The sequence below is a fragment of the Carettochelys insculpta genome, chromosome 7 (genome assembly GCF_033958435.1).
Source record: "Carettochelys insculpta isolate YL-2023 chromosome 7, ASM3395843v1, whole genome shotgun sequence".
Taxonomy (NCBI): domain Eukaryota; kingdom Metazoa; phylum Chordata; order Testudines; family Carettochelyidae; genus Carettochelys; species Carettochelys insculpta.
This window is the reverse complement of record NC_134143.1, coordinates 71,198,179-71,219,308: the sequence shown is the minus strand read 5'-3', so window position 1 is coordinate 71,219,308 and position 21,130 is coordinate 71,198,179. Positions and strand designations below refer to the sequence as shown.

Genomic DNA, 21,130 nt, shown 5'->3' with positions numbered 1-21,130 from the left:
GACGGAGAGGAAAAGAGAGTTTGTTATGGCTGTATTATTTTGATTTATAAATAAATTTGTTTTGATATTTGCAATTAAGTTGGCAAAGTCTAGTGCTTTGTTCTGGAGGTTACTTAGAAGCAGGGTACCGCTGGGTTTATATCTAGGCAAGCAGCCACCTCCATCAGTGGAAACCTACTGTAGCATTCTGCATTCTTCCTAAAAGATTTATCTGAAACAAGATCCATGGCTGGAGTGTTCAAAAATGAAAAACACTCCCCCCCAACCCATGTGTGGTTTTAATTGTAATTGTGTTTCTTCGGATTACAGTGGGGTAGGGGGGTGGAGAGGGATATTGTATCTATAGAAAATGCTTTGAGCTCCCTGGCTATTTCAGGAAGACTCTAAGTCTCCTCCTCCTTATGTAAATAAACATGACAGATCCCACTGCTTGTGCTGAGGCAGGGAGGATCTGAGAGTGGGTGGAGGCTGCTTGAAAGGGTGAGCAGCATTCTGTGGTGTACGGGTGTTATGTATGCACTTATAGGGAGGCTGTAAGCCAATCTGTGTGTACGTCTGTGTGCCCGTGCATGCTGATTATGACTGAATTTGCGGACTTCTCCATTGCTGCTCCTTGAGAAAGGGACTACAAGGTACCCAGTCACCTTGCACAGTACTATGGGGGGACAGATAACAAGGAACACTCTATACGGTAAGGTGCTAATCACCTCTGGTGTTTATACAGCAAACAATATATGTAAATTCTTAGCCCTCTGTTTGACCCTTTTGCTGCAGAGAGAATATGGCTTGGAAAGGTAAGCTAGGTGCGACACTGAGGACTGCTTCTCTGCTAATTTTTTTCCCCGGTTGTGTTAAAAAATATTGTTTAAGAGCTGATCTTATTTAAAGCAGAAGCCTTGGGTAGGGTGTGTGTTTATCTTATCTAATTCCATATGTCGTCCTGTTTTATTGCTTTGAATGAGAGATAAATATTTGTCTATTTAATGTTGACTATTGTGCTGACAGATAACATGGACAAAAAGAAAGTATGTGTATATAGCCTAACAACCTCCACCACGAAAAATGGCAAATAAGCATCAGTGCAGGTATTAATTTGAGAGAACATAGCAGGGTTTCAAAATCAAAATGTTCATCTTCATCAGTGGGTTTTATTTTAATCACAGATGGTGCGATTCTGGTCTATTTCATTTTTAAATTTCATATGGTTGAAAACAGAGATGCTGGTTTGAAATGACTGATTTTAGACAAAGCTAAATCCATTAAGTAGAGTGTCCTGTAGGTGTCTGCTGGATAAAATAATACTGTGGTGGGGGATTAGAGAATATTGCATCGTACTGCACTAAAGCAAACTTTAGGACTGTCAATATGGATATACTCTGTGTGTGTGTGTGTGAGAGAGAGAGAGAGAGAGAGAGATCTCACTCACCAAAATCTGATTGTGAGAAATACTGAACTCAATACTGAACATGCTCATTGTTTTGAAATATTTTCTTCACCTTCTTGATATTGGACTGAGGCTGGAGTCTACCTGAATGACTATTTTGATATAAATCTATATTACAATAATAAATATGACTGAAAAATGTTCTATAAAACATATTTACGAACACATATTCCCATATATATAGAAAATGTAAATACTTCTTGAGCTGAGAAGGATTATGAATATATTACTTGTAAGTATTTGTTCCAATCCTGATTTTTCTTATTTTCTCACCATTATTAAACAGCAATATAATTAACATGTAAATATATTTAACAAATGTGTATGGATTTCTTAATTTTATGTATAAGGAGAATGTCTCTATAGGTATAGTATTATCATTTGTGCATGAGTTACCTTCTGAATTTTCATGTTTCACCAGACCATTTTGTGTTATTTCTTTGCTATCCCTACAATCCGTAAACTGTTTTCAAAATAACACCATAGTTATGTCATCAGAAATCAAAAGAGAGAAGTCCCTGGACAGTTGCTTTGTCATCAGTGCTGGCTTTTTTTTCACTTCAGTTTTTTCTCTAATCTCTTGTTTTCTAAGTGAACTGGAGAACCCTGAACATAAACATTATTTGCATGATTGTACCTAGGTATTGGGTTCTCCTGCTGTAAATGTTTCTCACTTGCTACAACCATTGTGCTGATCACACAACTTCCACTTTTCAGTGCCATTGCACCAGTGAACACAGTTCTTCAAGTTTTACTTTTGTAGCAAGATGAAACTAAATTAGGAGACATGGGTAATTAATTCCCTCAATTTTGTCTCTTTACAGAGTAAAAATTGCAAACTCTCTGATCAACTGATAGCTGAGACCAGAAATTATTATAAAAGTGCTGTCAATAAAGGATATTACAAAACCCCACATGTAGGAAAACAGTTTTTTTGGAACTTTGTCATTAACTACTCGTGTTTTTTCTCTGCCTGTGGTTATCAAAGTTTCATATTTCTACTGACTGCATTGCTAATTTCAAAAGTAACTAAAACATTTACTTAATGATCATTAAAATGAATAAAGGAATAATAGTGAAAGGAGATGCAATGACAACCTGAGGGACTGGAATCTTTTGTTTATGAAAAGAACAGGTGCAGCAGTAGTAGAAACACTGCAAGCACCTGCCTTATGGACATTGGGAAGTATTCCTTGACCCTGAGCAGGAGGATGCAGGTAAAATTGTTTGAAATTGTCCGAGTGACTTAGGAGATTCGGCTATGTTGCAGTCCTGAGGTGCTACTGCAGTGTGTGTAGGTGTATCTGAGCTAGCTTTGATTGACAAAGAGTACTAAAAACAGCCATGTAGCCACATCAGGCTACCTTCCTGGGTACAGCCCTACCTGGGAGCATACTCAGGAGTCAGCTCATGCTCTTCCCGTGCCACAATGTCCACACTGCTGTCTTAAGCAAAGTAGCTCAGAAATACCTGCATGTGCTCCAGTTGGCTATCCTGACTGTAGAGTAGACATAATTTAAGTGTATGTCTACGCTGGAGCTGGTGGGGTATAATTTCCAGCTGAAACCCATTCTAGCTCTGATTGGGCTAGCAGGCTGGAAATGGAAATGTAGCCATGGGAGTGGGAACGGCTAGCTGCCCCAGGCACATACCTTGGATCTCAGATAGGATCGTATGTGGAGCTGCTAGCCACTCTTGTTAATGGTGCTACCTTCTATTTTCAAGCATTAGGCCAATCAGAGTTAGAATGTGTATTTCTCCTCAGGCTAGAAATCACAGCTTCCAGCTGCAGATAGGCACAGCCTAAGTCTCATTGAAAGCCAGCTGTCATGGATAGATAGGACAAGAATCCATTACATTCTTGGTGTCTGTGCTGAAGTTATCGCCAAGGATATCCATTGAAGCTAGTGATGGTGGGGCTTATTTGTTGTGATGTGAACACATGCACTAGAAACCAGGCTGAAACCACAAACTCATGTCCCAGAAGTCATCTAACAGGTGCCAAGTAGCAATGACAAGGGGTCCTGTGGCACCTTATAGACTAACAGAAATGTATGAGCATAAGCTTTCATGGGAAAAGACCCCTGCATCTGATGAAGTGGGTCTTTGGTGCCACAGGACCCCTCGTTGCTTTTGCAGATCCAGACTAACATGGCTACCCCTCTGATACTTGATAAGTAGCAATGAGTAATTCACATGGGTTGTTACTGCTCTGGCTGTATTTGAATGAGTGACTTAGAGAGGAGAGTCTTCATATACCATTCATAATTTAGACAGCCCTTTATGTGGTAAAAACAGCAAAATGGTGGGTCATTTGCTATGGAATGTTTTGGCTACACACATGCTGGATGGGGGCTTACAACAGAAAGGGAAACCTGTATACCCTCTAAAACAACAAGAAGTCCTGCGGCACCTTATATACTAACAGGTATCTTCTTGTTGTTTTTTGAAGGTACAGACTAACTCGGCTACCCATCTAATACTTCTATACCCTGTGTCATTGGAACTAAAAAAATACTCTGGATATTACCATAGCATCTTTCATTCAGTAATCTAAAGGCCCTTTATAAACAATGAATTAAGCCCTCACTGTGATCCTGAGTAGAGTGAATATGTTGTTCTCCCATTTCATGGGCGAAGACACTGAGGAATGGGTAGGTAAAAGGCAGTTAGTTGGAAGATGTGTTTGGGAACAGAACCCACAAACCTTACCTCCCAGCCTCCCTATCTTTAATCACAAGATAATTGCTCCTCCCTACTAATCGTATTTGTAAATATTGTATCGGCTTAAATTATTTTAAAAGCTACAGGTAAGCTTATGTTTGGAGTCCTTTCTGGTGGGGTAGTGGAGAGTTCATTGAAATGGGCATTGTGTGAAGGTCAAGCGCACTCCTTGTTTCCACTTTCTTCAACAAGAGTATGGAAGGGTAGCCGTGCATGAGTATGGAAGGGTAGCCGTGCATGAGTATGGAAGGGTAGCCGTGCATGCAGATTGCCCTAGAAGAGGGGCTGATGGGTTCTCAATGTAGTCATGTGTCAGCTTGCAGTGAAGTCCAGTCCCACCACAGGGGCTTGGAGGTCAGGTGCTTTAAACTAGAGAGGATGGTGTTGAAATGGGTGGAGTTTCTTGTGTCAGATGCCTGAATAAAGACTTCCCAACCAGCAAATCATGTGATGGATTTAATGTGTGAATGACAAGCCTGTTGACTTTTAAATGAAAATGTCTTATAATGGTTTGTGTACATCAAAGACAAGGTTTATCACTGCCTTGCCCCATGTAGATATATGTCATGCAGTAGCTAAGCATCATTGCTTTGTCTCTGACCACATATCACTGTGCACTATTTGTATTATAATTTATCCTGTTCTGTTTTTCTCTCCCTCCCCCAAAATCCATATCAGTATTCAGCATAACTGTGGATCCTATATCTAACCCAAAGAGAGTAAAAGCTACAAACAGGAAGTTGAAGGTGAGCGTAGCTGGGGCCATACATTTTTAAAAAGGTGAGCAGTCTGGTAGCACTTTTCAGACTAACATTTATTTATTAGTTAATGAGCTTTTGTGGGTTAGACTCACCCATGAAACCTCATTACCTAATAAATTAATTTGGTAGTCTTTAAAGTGCTACAGGACATCTTGATTTTTTTTTGAAGCTACAGATTAACACAGCCTCCCCCCGAGACTTTTTAAAAAGAAGATAGTCATAAATGTTTTTGTTTAAAAAGGTCCTTCTAAAAAGGAAATGTTAATCCCAACAGAGATTTGGCTTGTTTATTGGAGGCTGGGATGCCCCTATTTTGATAAAGTGAGCATCTATACACATAAAATATGTACATGAAAAATTGTACAAAATATTTATATCAAACAGCGCTTGCCATTTAATCTTAAATGAAACATAGCCGCAGTATATACATATTGCATATACATACATACATTGGTGGTTCACTCTATATTGCCTGCTGTATTTCTTTTTAATGCTCTTTTCTGGAAAGAAGTAAAAATGGTTGTTTCATATTTTTGACAATTCAGGATGCTACTATAGCTCATTTTTTGAAGACCTAAATCAATAGGTCCAAGTCCCTGGAGTTTTGCCTAAGAAAAGCTAAAGGATTTGGCCGATTAGTTTTGATATTGGTTTGTCTGTCTGAATAGAGATGCCTGAAAAAGGTTTCCTTTACTGTACTTCACTATGCTTGGAGGTACAGTCAATTTGTATATATATATAGAGAGAGAGAGAGAGATTACAGATTAACATGTAGAGCTCTCTTATGCCACCCAGGGTATGCACAGTGGATTAATTCAGGTGCATGGAGTTGTGTGTGCATGCTTTTGCGTAGCTAATCTCTCACAATGTACGTGATGATGACCAATAATGCTCTCATTCCAGGGGTTTAATTATATTTTTAATTACCCATGTGTTCTTGTGAGCATTTCCCATAATCATGTTGCAGAATATTTCTTACCAGCAGCAAAGAAGTGCCATTTCACAAGCTGCAGTCAGCATCATTGTAATTGGGGTAGTGGAAACGGTTACTGGGAACAGATAGCTATAGCTTTCGATTGTTGGCTCGGAAGACAACAAAGTCCAAAAGAGCTACTCAGTTTATATTGTTTACATGGTAAACTTCTTCCAGGAAAGTACTTTGTACCTTACTAAAGCAAAGAACATCTGTTGGGGGCGAGGAGGGAGGTGTATGCATGCTCTCACACTGTGTGTTGGTCAGTTTTGCCTCTCCCACAGACATGTAAAGCCTGAAGTGTAGTGGAGCTATAGTGTTTACACTACTTGGGAGAATGAAGGTAAAGAAGGATGTATAGAGTTTGTATAGGGATCCCTTCTGCACCAGTGCTCCAGGGTTGCTACATGTCAAGGTGGAGAGGACTTGGTAGTATAGTGAATGGATACCCAGCAAAGTGCATATGCTCTGCAAAGCCTCTGGGTCAATTTCTCGTTTGTTCTGTTCCTTTGGGTGGTCATTTATACCTGTACAAAATGGGTGCAAAGCCCTGGCATTCTGAAGTGGTTGCATTTTGTACCACTTCGGACAAGTGTAAATTCGGGGTGCAAGGTGGTGCATACTCTGCTGTTCCATGTAGGAACTGGGGAGTGTAGTGCAACAGTCACTATTAAAGCAGTGGCATTGATGCCATGGGATCAGCCCAGCACATTTTCAGAGTGCCCAGCTGTCAGCTGTCATCTTTAGGAATCCAGTCACTAATGTGAGTTGTCCACCTATTGTCTTGCCTGCAGACTACATGACCTACCCATCTCTGCTTTGCTTCATACATTGTCTGAACTGCATGGGTCAGCTCTGTATGCCCACTGATCTCCTTGTTTGGAATGATTAGGTAGAAGAGGTGGATGGGGCTTTTTTTAAACAACTAACAAAATCATCCAGGGCTCAGGTTTTGATGGTGATGGGGGACTTCAACTATCCAGATATATGTTGGGAAACTATCACAGCAGGGCACAGACTATCCAATAAGTTCTTGGACTGCATTGGAGACAACTTTTGACTTCAGAAGGTTGAAAAAGCTACCGGGGAGAAGCTGTCCTAGATTTGATTTTGACAAATAGGGAGGAACTGATTGAGAATTTGAAAGTGGAAGGCAGCTTGGGTGAAAGTGATTGTGAAATCATATAGTTCACAATTTTAAGGAAGGGTAGAAGGGAGAACAGCAAAATAGAGACAATGGATTTCAGGAAGGCAGATTTTGGTAAACTCAGAGAGCTGGTAGGTAAGGTCCCATGGGAGGCAAGACTGAGGAGAAAAACAACTGAGAAGAGCTGGAAGTTTTTCAAAGGGACATTGTTAAGGGTCCAAAAGCAAGCTATTCCGCTGCATAGGAAAGATAGAAAATATGGCAAAAGACCTCTTTGGATTAACCAGGAGACCTTGCATGTACTCAAAATAAAAAAGGAATCATATAAAAAATGGAAAGTAGGACAAATTACAAGGGATGAATATAGGCAAACAATACAGGAATGCAGGAGCAAGATTAGAAAGGCAAAGGCACAAAATGAGCTCAAACTAGCTACAAGCATAAAGGGAAACAAGAAGACTTTTTATAAATACATTAAAAGCAAGAGGAAGACCAAGGACAGGGTAGGCCTCTTGCTCAGTGAAGGAGGGAGAAACAGTAATGGGAAACTTGGAAATGGCACAGATGCTTAATGACTTCTTTGTTTTGGTCTTCACCGAGAAGTCTGAAGAAGGAATGCCTAACATAGTGAATTCTAGTGGGAAAGGAGTAGATTTAAAAGATAAAATAAAGAAAAGAACAAATTAAAAATCACTTAGAAAAGTTAGATGTCTGCAAGTCGCCAGGGCCTGACGAAATGCATCCTAGAATACTCAAGGAGCTGATAGAGGAGGTATGATTCTGGGATGCATTAACAAGTGTATTGTGACCAAGACACGAGAAGTCATTCTTGTGCTCTACTTTGCACTGGTTAGGCCTCAGTTGGAGTATTATGTCCAGTTCGGGGCACCGCATTTCAAGAAAGATGTGGAGAAATTGGAGAGTGTCTGGAAAAGAGCCACAAGAATGATCAAAAGTCAAGAGAACATGACCTATGAAGAATGGTTGAAAGAAATGGTCTTGTTTAGTTTGGAAAAAAGATTGAGGGGGGGCATGATAGCAGTTTTCAGGTATCTAAAAGGATGTCACAAGGAGGAGGGAGAAAACTTGTTCTTCTTGGCCTCTGAGGATAGAACAAGAAGCAATGGGCTTAAACTGCAGAAGGAAGGTTTAGGCTGGACGCTAGGAAGAAGTTCTTAACTGTCGGGGTGGTCAAACGTTGGAATAAATTGCCCAGGGAGGTTGTGGAATCTCCATCTCTGGAGATATTTAAGAACAGGTTAGATAAATGTCTATCAGGGATGGTTTAGAAGTATTTGGTCCTGCCATGAGGGCAGGGGGCTGGACTTGATGGCTTCTCAAGGTTCTTTCCAGTCCTAGTATTCTATGATTCTATGATATCTTACGCTTTTATCTTTCTATTGCTATCTGAGTGACAGCAAATTTTCATTCCTCCACTTTCATTGTTGACTAGGTTTCCACTCCACATAGCACCGCTGGCAAAACAGTGGAGTTAAACAGTTCTTTCCTTTTCTTCATGGGCTATTCACCATCCATTATAGATATCTTTATAAAGAAGATAGTTATTATCAGTAGTTTATCCCAAGTGCACTGTTGATGACACACTGTATAGCCACCTCAGGTATAATGCTTACCAACTTCTTAAACTAATTTAACTTGCTAACACCCTAGACAAAAAAGAGACCCACCATAGCTTTAAAGCTGTCTTGTTAGAATGAAGCTTGAGTTCCTGATGACACTGGAGCCTGTACATGAGATTGACCTGCAGATATAAGTTACGTTAATTAGTTGATTTATGGACTCTAATCTTCCCCAGACTACAGGAAAACTGATTTTACTTCCAGAATTGATGGAGTGATTGACAGCAAGGTCAGCCTTGCCAAGGTAGATAGTTTATTTTCCACATCTTCTAATTCTTGCTTACTGAGAAACAATGAAAGGTGGGCTGTTTGCCAAAACCTTCATGCATTCAGTAGGACCACTGCATTGCTTTAAATATTGTATTCTTTTAAAAATTAGTCCAGATCAGGGCTGGATTAACTGGTGCAGAAGATCCTAGGCAGAGTGCCAGTGCCATGTTAACATTTACTGACGATGGAGCTACCAGAGATTATTTCAGTTCATGCTAGAATCCTTTGACTTTTTAAATTTAGGTACTGCAGGGGTGGTAGTGGTAGAGTTGCCATCATGGCTGAAAAATCTCATGGCATTAAGTTCTTAGTGCCACTATAGATAGGTGTTTCAAGAACATTCAAATTTACTTTTGACATTTACACCCATTTTGGGGAGTAGGTTGTCTCTGTGGCATAGCTAGGTGCTGTAGAGGAAATCTCTTTATACCTAAATGGTAAGAATAAAAATGACCTATATTCCAGTTCTGTTCTTTGCTTTCAGATAGGCATTCTTCTTTTCTGAGGTTTTCTGTGCCCACCTTATTATCATCAGTCTACAAGGTATCTGAAGAGTTCTCTTGTGGTGAATCCTGATGACCATTCTTCCCGGGTTGTTCAGCCTATCATCTCACAGCAGTTTTTTTGCTAGCATCTTCTATACATAGTTAGAGATCAGTGCTACTGTCTCTGATAATAGAATCTTTCTCCATTTTTTTTCTTTCCTGCTTCCTTGCATAGTACTGTCAGGTGGTAACTGTAGTACTTTTCTGGGGCATAGCTAATTCTCAAGCAACCAAATTTTACCTCTGAATCTGAAGAAGTGGGTACTATCTATGAAAGCTCACTACCTAATAAATTGGTTAGTCTTTAAAGTGGCACAGGACTACTTGCTTTTCCTCTGAATACTGCATGTGGTAACCGGATGTTTAGAGGCATGGAAAAACTGCCATGTGGCTGAGACAGTGCAGTAGATAGCACAGCCTGAAGTAGAGACAATTGAAAGGCTGCGATAAAGGTGTGTAAAATAGCAAAATGTCAACGTTTATAATATAAAGTATCCCCTTTTATAAAAAAAACATTGTAAGCACCTACAATTTTCAGACATTTTTCTACCATTTGAACACCTTTGTTTAAACAACTTAATTGTAGTTGGTTGATTGGAAGAAATTGCCTATAGGCAATAAACTTGCCATCATACTTAGGATTGTGTAATAAGGATAAATAAAAAATTAAATGAACATAAAATAAGTCCAATTTTTTTATTCATAAAAAGGTTGAGAAACTCGGAGGTAATGTACCCTCTGGAACAGCTCTGCGTACCCCCAGGGGTACTCGTAGACCTGGTTGAGAACCACTGGTCTAGACATAAAATAGTGAATGGCACATGCTCTAGCCCATGGGTGTCCAACCTTTTGGCTTGCCTGGGCCACATTGAGTGAAGAGGAATTGTCTTGGGCCGCATATAAAATATATAATATAGTTAATGTATATAAATCACATAATAATGTTAAAAGTTTATGATCTTGTGGGGCCGCATTACTAGCTGTCCAGGGCCGCATGCAGCCCGCAGGCCGCGGGTTGGACACGCCTGCTCTAGCCTATAAGATATTTTACAAACCCATATAACATACTCTTTTCATCCATTCAGGTAGTTTTATCCTTTTCCATATGGAGGGTGTGTTGTTAAAGGAAGTCCATATATGCTTGCTGGCCTAGAGAACAATCTTGGATTACTGGTTGCCCAGCAGCATGCAGTATCACAGAGAAAGATCCTTTGTCTCTTAGAGCATCCCTGACCTATGCAGTGTTACATGCATAGGGTGCCTGCTGGACACAAGCCATGTGAGCCAAATGTTTGTGATCAAAGCAGAGGCCCACAGAGGCTAGAATCCTCTGCAAAAGTGCTTCAAGTCATGGATGGTCTGCTTTAGTGCTGTTCTCTACTTGTCATTCTTCTCCTAGCCTCTTCTGCCAATCCATATCAGTTTCCTTTTCAAATCACACTCCCTTCATGAAGCTGACTCAGAGCCTTCCGGTGCCAGAGCCTTCTCCTCTGCTGCTCTTCCTGTCTGAGACAGTCTTACTCTGTGCTTCTGCCTCACTGACTCTTCCTCCCTTGATCCTGTGCCTCTTAAAGGGGCACTGTCCTCTAAGGCTACGTCTACACATGCAGCCAACATCGAAATAGCTTATTTCGATGTTGCGACATCGAAATAGTCTATTTTGATGAATAACGTCTACACGTCCTCCAGGGCCGGCAACGTCGATGTTCAACTTCGACGTTGCTCAGCCCAACATCGAAATAGGCGCAGCGAGGGAACGTCTACACGTCAAAGTAGCACACATCGAAATAGGGATGCCAGGCACAGCTGCAGACAGGGTCATAGGGCGGACTCAACAGCAAGCCGCTCCCTTAAAGGGCCCCTCCCAGACACAGTTGCACTAAACAACACAAGATACACAGAGCTGACAACTGGTTGCAGACCCTGTGCCTGCAGCATGGATCCCCAGCTGCCGCAGAAGCAGCCAGAAGCCCTGGACTAAGGGCTGCTGCCCACGGTGACCATAGAGCCCCGCAGGGGCTGGAGAGAGAGCATCTCTCAACCCCCCAGCTGATGGCCGCCATGGAGGACCCAGTAATTTCGATGTTGCGGGACGTGGATCGTCTACACGGTCCCTACTTTGACGTTGAACGTCGAAGTAGGGCGCTATTCCTATCTCCTCATGAGGTTAGCGACTTCGACGTCTCGCCACCTAACGTCGAAGTTAACTTCGAAATAGCGCCCGACGCGTGTAGACGCGACGGGCGCTATTTCGAAGTTGGTGCCGCTACTTCGAAGTAGCGTGCACGTGTAGACGCAGCTTAAGAGTCCTATAATTGACAGAGCTTGAGGAGGAGGAATTCTTTATTCATTTTCATTAGTTTATGGTGTACATGTGATCGCCCAGTGAAAGGGGCAGGGCTCAGAGAAAAATACAGAAAATGATCAGAGGCACAGAAAACTTGATAGTAAAGTACTTTTGTCATATGTGGATCAATGGAGTGTGGAGGCTGAGGTTTGGTAGATGGAATATAACCCAAGCCTGGAAATCCTGTCCTTTAGGGCACTATGGTAAGGATTATCACTTGCTTGTGCTTTGGTGAGCTGTCCCTTTGTGATCTTGCTGGTCAGCCTCACCAGTGCCCAAGAAGTTGCTCTGGGTAGGTCTGGTGGGGTGAGGGCAGAAAGTTGGGCAGCAGAGATTGTGAACAGGTGCACAGCTAGTGAGTCTAGAGATTCTGTGTTTCTGTCATCGCTGTGCCCCTGGGACACTCCAGTACCAGGGGGATTGTTGCTTTTCAGATGAATCGGTGAATGGATTGATGTGTTTCTGAAGTAACACAGTTGGGAGTGGAATGTCTGCCCTTCTGCAGCACTCAGCCTGATACTCCTGTGGCTCAAAGGGCATAGAACCCTAAGCTGAGGTATTGACCCAGCTGAGCCAACAGTGCAGGGGGCAGTATAAGCCCATCTGCAAAGTTAGCTCCTAGTTGGGGGAGGGATAGCTCAGTGGTTTGAGCACTACCCTACTAAACCCTGGGTTGTGAGCTCAATCCTTGAGGAGGCCATTTAGAGATCAGGGCAAATAGATTAAAAAAAAAATATCTGTCTGGGATATTGAAAGGTCCTGGTGTGAGGACAGTGGACTGCACTCAATGACCTCTGAAGGTCCCTTCCTGTTCTAAGCAATATGCATATCTCCAGGTAATTTTAAAAATGCTGCTCCATGTTTCACTGTGGGTGGAGTCCTTGGTCACAACTATTGACTATGCTCAAGAATGCATTCAAAATAGGTGCCTTTTGACATTAGTTGTAGTAATGTTAGCTGGCTTCAGTTCATTTGGTGGTAGCCTGCACTCTTGGGGAAATGATAGAGGATTTCATTCCTTTCCTTCCTCATTGGCTCTCCAGAACTCATCAGAAGCACCACAGTCTGTGGACTAGGCACTGCTCTGGGAGTCAGCCAACCTGGCTTTTGCTCATTAGATCATGGGCAAATTGCTTAAATTCTCTGTACCTTGTTTTCCCAAAGAGGATAAAGATGTTTGCCCTCATTGTACAGCACCTTCCCTTTTCACATAAGAGGCAACTTACAGGGGAAAAATATTCTCATTCACTACTGTAATCAGTGAGGGCTGAACCTCTGAAATGTTCCATGAATCTAGAAGGACATTTTTTCACAGATACAACATTCCTGACTTCTGTGAATTTATATTGGGGATACCTTTGATCATAGAGTTTTTTGAGACCCCTGTCTATGGAAGTGTTGCCCTTCATCATCTTATTTGAGTGCCTCACAAGTTGTTAAAATCTCTGTCCCTTACAAGTTGGAGTAAATTTGTTGTTTAGATGTCCATATTCTGAATATATTTTGATAGTAATAAAAAAGATCTTGTGCCCTATTAAGAAATGTGAAGTATAAAACAGCTCCTGTTTATGTTTTATTACTCTTGGACTTCTCCTCAAGCAACAAACTAACAAATGTTTTTTTTCCTGGAGCCATGATCAGACCATACTAAATCATATCTATTGCAGGTGGCTGGGAGCTCGGAGTTTCCTGAAGTTTCCCACCTCATCATTCAGTCATGGAAGGTTGGGAATAGTTTGTTCCTTCCCAGGTGAAACAGGCTAGGTATTTGGACTGTGAAACTTGTGGGTCTTGGGATGTGTGTGAGTGACTCATTGCTCTTGGCACCATGTGCTGCCATTACCTCCTTGCCTGTGCCCCATGAGCCTTCCTGGGGGAATGTTTGGGGCTCAGTATGTAGCCAAGGGGGATTGGCATACATTTAAAGTTGATGTAATATGGTAGGATGCAGTGTCTCCCATGCAAGTAGCTGGTTAACTTAGAGGATAGGAGTCTACCATGGCTGCCAGATAAACTACTCCTGGAGTTGATATGGGAACGCACTCTGTTTTTTGTGCTGAATATCACAAGTTCGGTACCCCACAGTGGGAGATGTCATTGACCTAGTTAGTCCCAAACTGACTTGTGCCAAGATGCCACATGGATTTGGGGTGGCAGAGGACTGGAGGAGAAGTGAGCTCAGGGCTAGTTCACCCAAAGAAGACCCATCATCTACAGGTTTCTGGTCCTTTCCTTCAGTCCTTTTCCAATCACGTCCTTTCTCCCAACCTGGGGTTTTCTGCAGGACCCCATCTATTTCCTTTAGATTACTCTCCACTAGCCATCTGCCTAGTAGTCAGGAATTGGGTTCTTCCCCCTCACCCAGGGACTCCAGTAGTTCTTCTTAGCAAGTGAGCTATCTGCTTCCTCTTATGAAGATCAGGTGATTGTCAAGCTATCTTATGATCACTAGCTTCTCAGCATCATCTGGAAGGCAACTTTAATTACCAATGGAGGTTTTGCCCAATTCCCTTGTAGGCCATTCCACCCTGTGACAGGAGGATTTGAGGAGAGACAATAATGGGTCTGGCCAGCTTCCCCCCTTCTGTACTGGATGCAGAGCTTGATTCCATCTTGTTTGTGTGTGTGGGCATTTTGTCTGTAAACACACAAAGATTCCATTTTAATTTCTACTTTAATTGACTTGACTTAAACCCTTGTACTCCGAGTGCAGCATAGGTCATCTACAAGTCCCCTCTACTTCACTGTGTCTCAAGACAAAACTTCTAGCTGACTCCAGGAGTACCCCAATTGTTGTCCTTCAGTCTCAGTATATCTTCTTCATGTTGTCTGAGGTCTTCCTCTTTTGCATTTTCTTTGCATGTTCACAGAGCTTGACAGACTATGCTGGATGATGGTTTTCTGAAAACGTGGCCTAGTCATCCCCACTTACTTCTCTTGATTTGAACATCAAGTGTTTCTTGTCCTGCTCTTCTCCAAAGCTCCTCATCTGTGACAAGTCTTGCCGTTTGATGTGAAGGATATACCATCCACTTATGAATGTCTGTAGCCTGTGATTTGAAGACTTTTTAGTATGCCAGGTCTCACATTCATATAAGGGCACACTCTTCACATTTGTGCTGAAGATCCACAGTTTCATGTTCACAGATATTTTTTGTGAACCCCATATGGGACAAAGAGTCTTGAATGCAGCTGTTGCTTTCCCTATCCTGGTACTGATATCCTTGTCTGTTCCTCGAACTCTGCCCATAATACTCCACAAGTAGGCGAATTACTCCACATCTTCCAGGTCATCTCTTCCCCGGGTGAGGGTGTTGTTGTTGGACTGGTTGGTCCTCATTGTCTTGGCTTTTCATTGTTAATGCTCAGTCCAATCATTGAGGCAGTTTTGTCTAACATTGTGGCCTTTTTCACTTTAATTGGAAAAGCCAAATGGGGACAACTCCACCACACTGGCATAAATGAGAATGTTTAGGGTTTATAGGCACAGAACCCATCGCCAAAATGATTTAAAATACTTGACAGTATAACTTTAAAATTCAAGCAGTTAAAATGTCATGGTTCTCCAGGCTTTGGACATGATCCTGGAGTAAATGTATAATGTAGTGTGACTTGATGAAAGGTCAGTAAAATTAACAAGATGGACTGACTGCAAAACTCTTTTGCTCAATAGCAACTTTTCCAGGGTTTTTACATTTTTCCTTTGTAAAGACTGAATGCTACGTGGGTGTCTAAATTCAAAGCTGGGTTAATGCAGGAGCTTCAGAAGGTGCAGCTCAAGGCCCCAGATTAAGGGGGGACCTGAAAAAATAAATCCATAATTATATAATCAGTGGTCAGCAAGCTGTAGATTGTGATCAACTAGTCAATCCTGGAGCCTTTGCCAGTCGATCCCAATTCAAGTCCAGCACTGCAACACGGCTCAGGGATACTGCCTATATGCTGTGGCCCTACACTGTTCCCAGAAGAGGCTGGCTCCTGATATCTCTCTACATCATGGGTGTCCAACCTTTTGGCTTGCCTGGGCCGCATTGAGTGAAGATAGTCTTGGGCCGTGTACAAAATATATAATATAGTTAATGTATATAAATCACATAATAATGTTAAAAGTTTACGATCTTGTGCGGCCGCATTACTAGCTGTCCAGGGCCGCATGCGGCCCGCGGGCCGCAGGTTGGACAAGCCTGCTCTACATGCTTCCATGATAAGGGGGACAGCATGTCTCCATGCACAGTCCCTGCCCCACAGCACCATCCTGTAGCTCCGATTGTCTGTTTCTCTGTCCCCTCCCGTCAGGGGTGCGCAGAGATGTGCAGGGAGCTGGCCATTTCATGGAGTGGTGTGAGTCTAAGGCATGCAGGCAGCCTGTTGAGCCCTGCTTCCTGGAAAATGCCACTTCACAAAATGAATTAGATTTGGAAAAACAAGAAGCAGAAACAAAAGTAGTCTCCAGCAAAAAGAGCCCAGTGTTATCCCTCCCTAACCTCCTGCAGCAACTGAGAACAAAATGGCTTCTGTCTCTGCACACAAACATCAGAGGAAGCTGTAGGTGCTCAGCACCTCTGAAGATCAGGACCTTTTTGATGATCTGCCTATGTGTGGCTATAAATGCATATGTAAGTTAGGAGGCTTTCAGATTTTTGACCAGAATGTATAACCTTCAGCAGGTATTTTGGTGAGTGCAGTATAAAGTTTTCAGTTTGGAAGGAAATGAACATGAGCAAAAGAGGCAAGTCTGCCATGCATGGTGTCAAAACTCATTAAATCAATTTTAAGGGGAAATAAAAGATATAAATCATGAACCAAATGCTTCCTTTGGGAATGTACATACAACTGCCACTAACCCCCATGGAAGCTGCTCTTCTGACAGTAGGCTTTGGACTCAAACTTTTGTAAAAATGCCTTGCATCAGTTACTGACAAGACTTTACACTATTGAAAAGTGACAGAGTTTTAAAAATCTAATTCTATTTGCAGGGACACCATTGTCATTGTTACCTTGTACTTCATTCAGCTTGGAAAGGGAAACTAGTTTGGGCACTTTCATTTCCTAAGCTAGCTCAGAGCTGTTGTTTGATTTCACAACCTGGAGGGGAACATTATAAGCATGTAATCAGCGCTGTTTCTGTTTTCCCTACATTATGTTAGCTCAGCTTCTTACTGTACGATGTTAACCCTGGCAACAACGAAAGCAAACCCTATCTTGAATTAGCAACCTACTCTATTTTCCATTTGACTGAAACAGAGAAACCCATATTATTAAATCTTTATTGAAATATTATATCACATTGCTGAAGAATGGTCTTGGATATGTCTCCAACTGGTCACCCTTTGCAAATGATCTTGATTTAGTAGCACAGTACAACTGAGATGAGAATTTGGATCATAGCAGGAAAACATATAGAACCAGAATAAATTTGGATTCATACAACTTGTTTGGTATCAAACATGCCAGCTTTTTTTTTTTTAAAAACCCACTATATTTACATCTCATGCCATGAATCCTTTTTTGAGATCTGCTGGTGAATACAGGTGTCTAAGTAATGAAATGCTACATGGGAATGAGGGTTCATGTCACCAGATCTTGATTCAACAAATATGCTACAATGTGTCATGGTGGGAGCAGTAAAAAATTAGTGTCTAAGGGGATTGCAGTAGAGGTTTATAAACACAAGCACAAGACCAAATGTCAGTCATTCTTCAGTTCATAGTCAGACAGAACTTCCATTGCCTGCTGCATGATTTTACTGAAATAAAGATTACAAGGTTTTCCAGTTTGTAATGTTACAAAGAATAAGGGAAATTAACGACTATGGCCACTCCCCAGCATCCTGCAATGCTTAAAAATCATTACATCCCATGGGCAAAAAATGAAAACACCTCCAAAACCTCCTTCCCATCCCCCACTCATCACCTACTCAACCCACTGATTTAAGTCCTGCTTCTTTCCATGCGCTCATACTCTATGCATAGCTGCATTTATGGCAGAGCTCTGAATCTTGTGACACTTCTCATTTCTTCCTCTCCCCTCACCCCCTTCCTCCAGTATATTAAATAGGCTCTTTTGTTCCTGTTCTTGTCTGTGTCCAGAAGTCAGGATACGTATTTCTTCAGAGAGTCCACATTTTGCCATCTAACCAGAAATCCACTCTCTTCTCTTTTGTTCATAACTGATCCTCTCTGTGAGAATGCCAGTTGAAGTGAATGGCACTGCTTATTTGTGCATGGAACACTTGTGAATACAGATTTTGCAAAATTGGATTCTGAGGCTATCAGATGACTAAAGCTTTGGTCACAAAGCATGGATCCATTAGGATCCATTCTCCAATAGAGACACTCAAGCAATTCACAATGATATGAATGGAAGTGTCAGTCTACAGGTGGTGAGACTTTGGTTTCAAATGGAGTGCCACAAGGCTCAGTTCTGGGGCCGATGTTGTTCAAAATCTTTATTAATTACCTGTATGAGGGACTGGATTGCACCCTCAGCTAGTTTGCAGATGACACAAAACAAGGGGGAGAGGTAGACACGTTGGAGGGTAGAGATAGAATCCAGAGTGACCTGGATAAATTGGAGGACTGGGCCAAAAGAATCTGATGCAGTTCAACAAGGAGAAGTGTAGAGTCCTGCACCTGGGGCGGAAGAATCCCAAGCATTGTTATAGGCTGGGGATCAACCGGCTCAGCAGCAGTACGAAGGAAAGGGACCTAGGAGTTATGGTGGATGAAAGGCTGGATATGAGTAAACAATGCGCCCTTGTAGCCAAGCAGGCTAACGGCATAATAGGGTGCATTAGGAGGGGCATTTAGAGCAGATCTAGAGAAGTGGTTGTTCCCCTCTATTCGGCACTGGTGAGGCCACATCTGGAATATTGTGTCCAGTTTTGGGCCCCCCAGTGTAAAAAGGATGTGGATGTGCTGAAGCAGGTTCAGCGAAGGGCAACAAAAATGATTAAGGGACTGGAGCACAAGACCTATGAGGAGGGGCTGAGGGATTTGGGCTTGTTTAGCTTACAGAAGAGAAGACTTAGGGGTGATTTAATAGCAGCCTTCAACTTCCTGACGGGGGGCTCTAAAAAGGAGGGTGAGAAACTGTTCTCAGGGGTGTCAGATGGCAGAACAAGAAGTGATAGTCTGAAGATGAAGAGGGAGAGGTGTAGGCTCATATTAGGAAAAACTACTTCACCGGGAGGGTGGTGAAGCATTGGAAGGCATTGACTGGAGAGCTGGTGGATTCTCCATCCCTCCAGGTTTTTAAGTCCCATCTTGCACAGGTCCTGACTGGGATGACTTAATGGGCGTTGATCCTGCTTGAATCAGGGGACTGGACTAGATGAACTCCTGAGGTCCCTTCCAGCCCTAGGATTCTGTGATAATAGCAAATATTCATGACTGACTGCTGTTCTATGTGGAGCAGTCAATGAGAGAATTGCCAATTTCCATTTTGTATTTTTCTTATTCCTATTATAAAGAACTAATGGTTATTTCATAAGATGTCATGATAGTCTACTGAACTAGACATATATGTTGAATAGTAACAGAAAAGTAGCCGTGTTCGTCTGTACTCCAACAAACAAACCAGCAGAAACGTAGCCCTGTAAAGACTAACAAAAGCTACATCTACACGTGTATGCTACATTGAAATAGCTTATTTCAATGTAGCGGCATCGAAATAAGCTCTTTCTATGAATAGCGTCTACACGTCTTCCAGGACTGGTGCCATCGACGTTCAATGTCAACGTTGGGCAGCACCACATCGAAGTAGGCGCTGCAGGGGAGCGTCTACACGCCAAAGCGGCACACATCGAAATAAGGGTGCCAGGAACAGCTGCAGACAGGGTCACAGGGCAGACTAGCACTTCTGGGGCAACAGCTAGCCGCTCCCTTAAAGGGCCCCTCCGAGACACACACAGCCTGCACAGCACGCGGTCTGCAGAGCCACAGGCATGCCCACCCGTCGAAGCAGTATGGACCCCCAGCAGCGGCAGCCAGAGGTCCAGACAGCTGCCCCTGCATGAGCAGTGCTTGCCCTGCTCAATGCTATGCAAGAGGCAGCTGACCACCTTTTATTCACAGAAGAGGAGCTGCCCCCAGGGGAGGAGGAAGCAACCCCAGACCTTGCTGCCCTCCAACACGCCCCCCGCCGCACATGCTGCCGGCTGTGGAGCTACCCCACAAGCACCAACTGGTGGGAGCAGCTGGTGCTCGGCGAGTGGGACAACGAGCGCTGGCTCCAGAAATTTCGCATGAGCTGGCAGACATTCCTGGAGCTCTGCCAGTGGCTCACCCCTGCACTGAGGCACCAGGACACTGCCATGCGGCGTGCCCTCACGGTGGAGAAACGGTTCGGCAGCGCTGTCTGGAAGCTGGCCACTCCAGACAGCTACCGATCCATGGGGCAGCAGTTTGGCGTGGGCAAGGCCACCGTCGGGGCTGTCCTCATGGAGGTAAGAGGACCCGGGGGACGGCAGCCCTGGGGGGGAGGGCCAGACACACCCTGCACACCCCTCACTGGTGCTCTCCCATGCCCTTCCCCTGCAGGTAGTCCGCGCCATCAATGCCCTGCTCCTCCACAGGCTCGTGCGGCTTGGGGACCCAGATGCCGCCATCACGGGGTTTGCCATCCTGGGCTTCCCAAATTGCTTTGGGGCTCTGGATGGGACCCATATCCCCATCCGTGCCCCAGAGCACAGCGGAGGACGCTTCCTCAACAGGAAGGGCTACCATTCTGTGGTCCTCCAGGCCTTGGTGGGCAGCCGGGGCCGCTTCCTGGACATTTATGTTGGGTGGCCTGGCAGCACCCATGATGCCCGGGTGTTCAGGAATTTGGGCCTGTGCCGCCGGCTGGAGGCGGGGACCTACATCCCCCAGTGGGAGATCCCTGTGGGGGACACCACCATGCCCCTCTGCATCATCGCAGATGCGGCGTACCCCCTCCAGCCCTGGCTCATGCACCCTTACACGGGCCATCTCTCAGCCAGCCAGGAGCACTTCAACACGCGCTTGAACCATGCGCGCCAGGTGGTTGAGCGCACTTTTGGCCGCCTCAAAGGGCGCTGGAGGTGTCTCCTCACCTGCCTTGATGCAGGCCCCACCAACATCCCCCAGGTTGTGGGTGCGTGCAGCGCACTCCATAACCTGGTCGAGAGCAAGAGGGAGACATTCTTCCAGGGCTGGGCTGTGGAGGCTGGCAGGGCTGACATGCAGCCACCCTCTGCCCCGAGTCGCCAGGTGGACCCCGAGGGGATCTGGGTCCGGGAGGCCCTGTGGGCCCATTTCG

The 21,130-nt window shown here is 43.7% G+C and overlaps 1 protein-coding gene across 3 annotated transcripts in view; it reads left to right on the top strand.

Annotated features, from left to right (window-relative positions):
- Positions 1-484: 484 nt before the first annotated feature.
- The window catches only part of NEURL1 (neuralized E3 ubiquitin protein ligase 1), a 143,025-nt gene continuing 122,379 nt past the window's right edge, over positions 485-21,130 (top strand). The window contains exon 1 of one of the 3 annotated variants that reach the window (XM_074999900.1): positions 485-632. Coding sequence is in view for 1 of the 3 variants with exons in the window: in XM_074999899.1 (XP_074856000.1) it covers positions 658-691 (34 nt within the window). In the remaining 2 variants the exon portion in view is untranslated. Of the gene's footprint in view, positions 692-4,854; positions 4,915-21,130 lie in introns of those variants that run through there. The other 2 variants (XM_074999899.1, XM_074999901.1) reach the window with 2 other exon arrangements.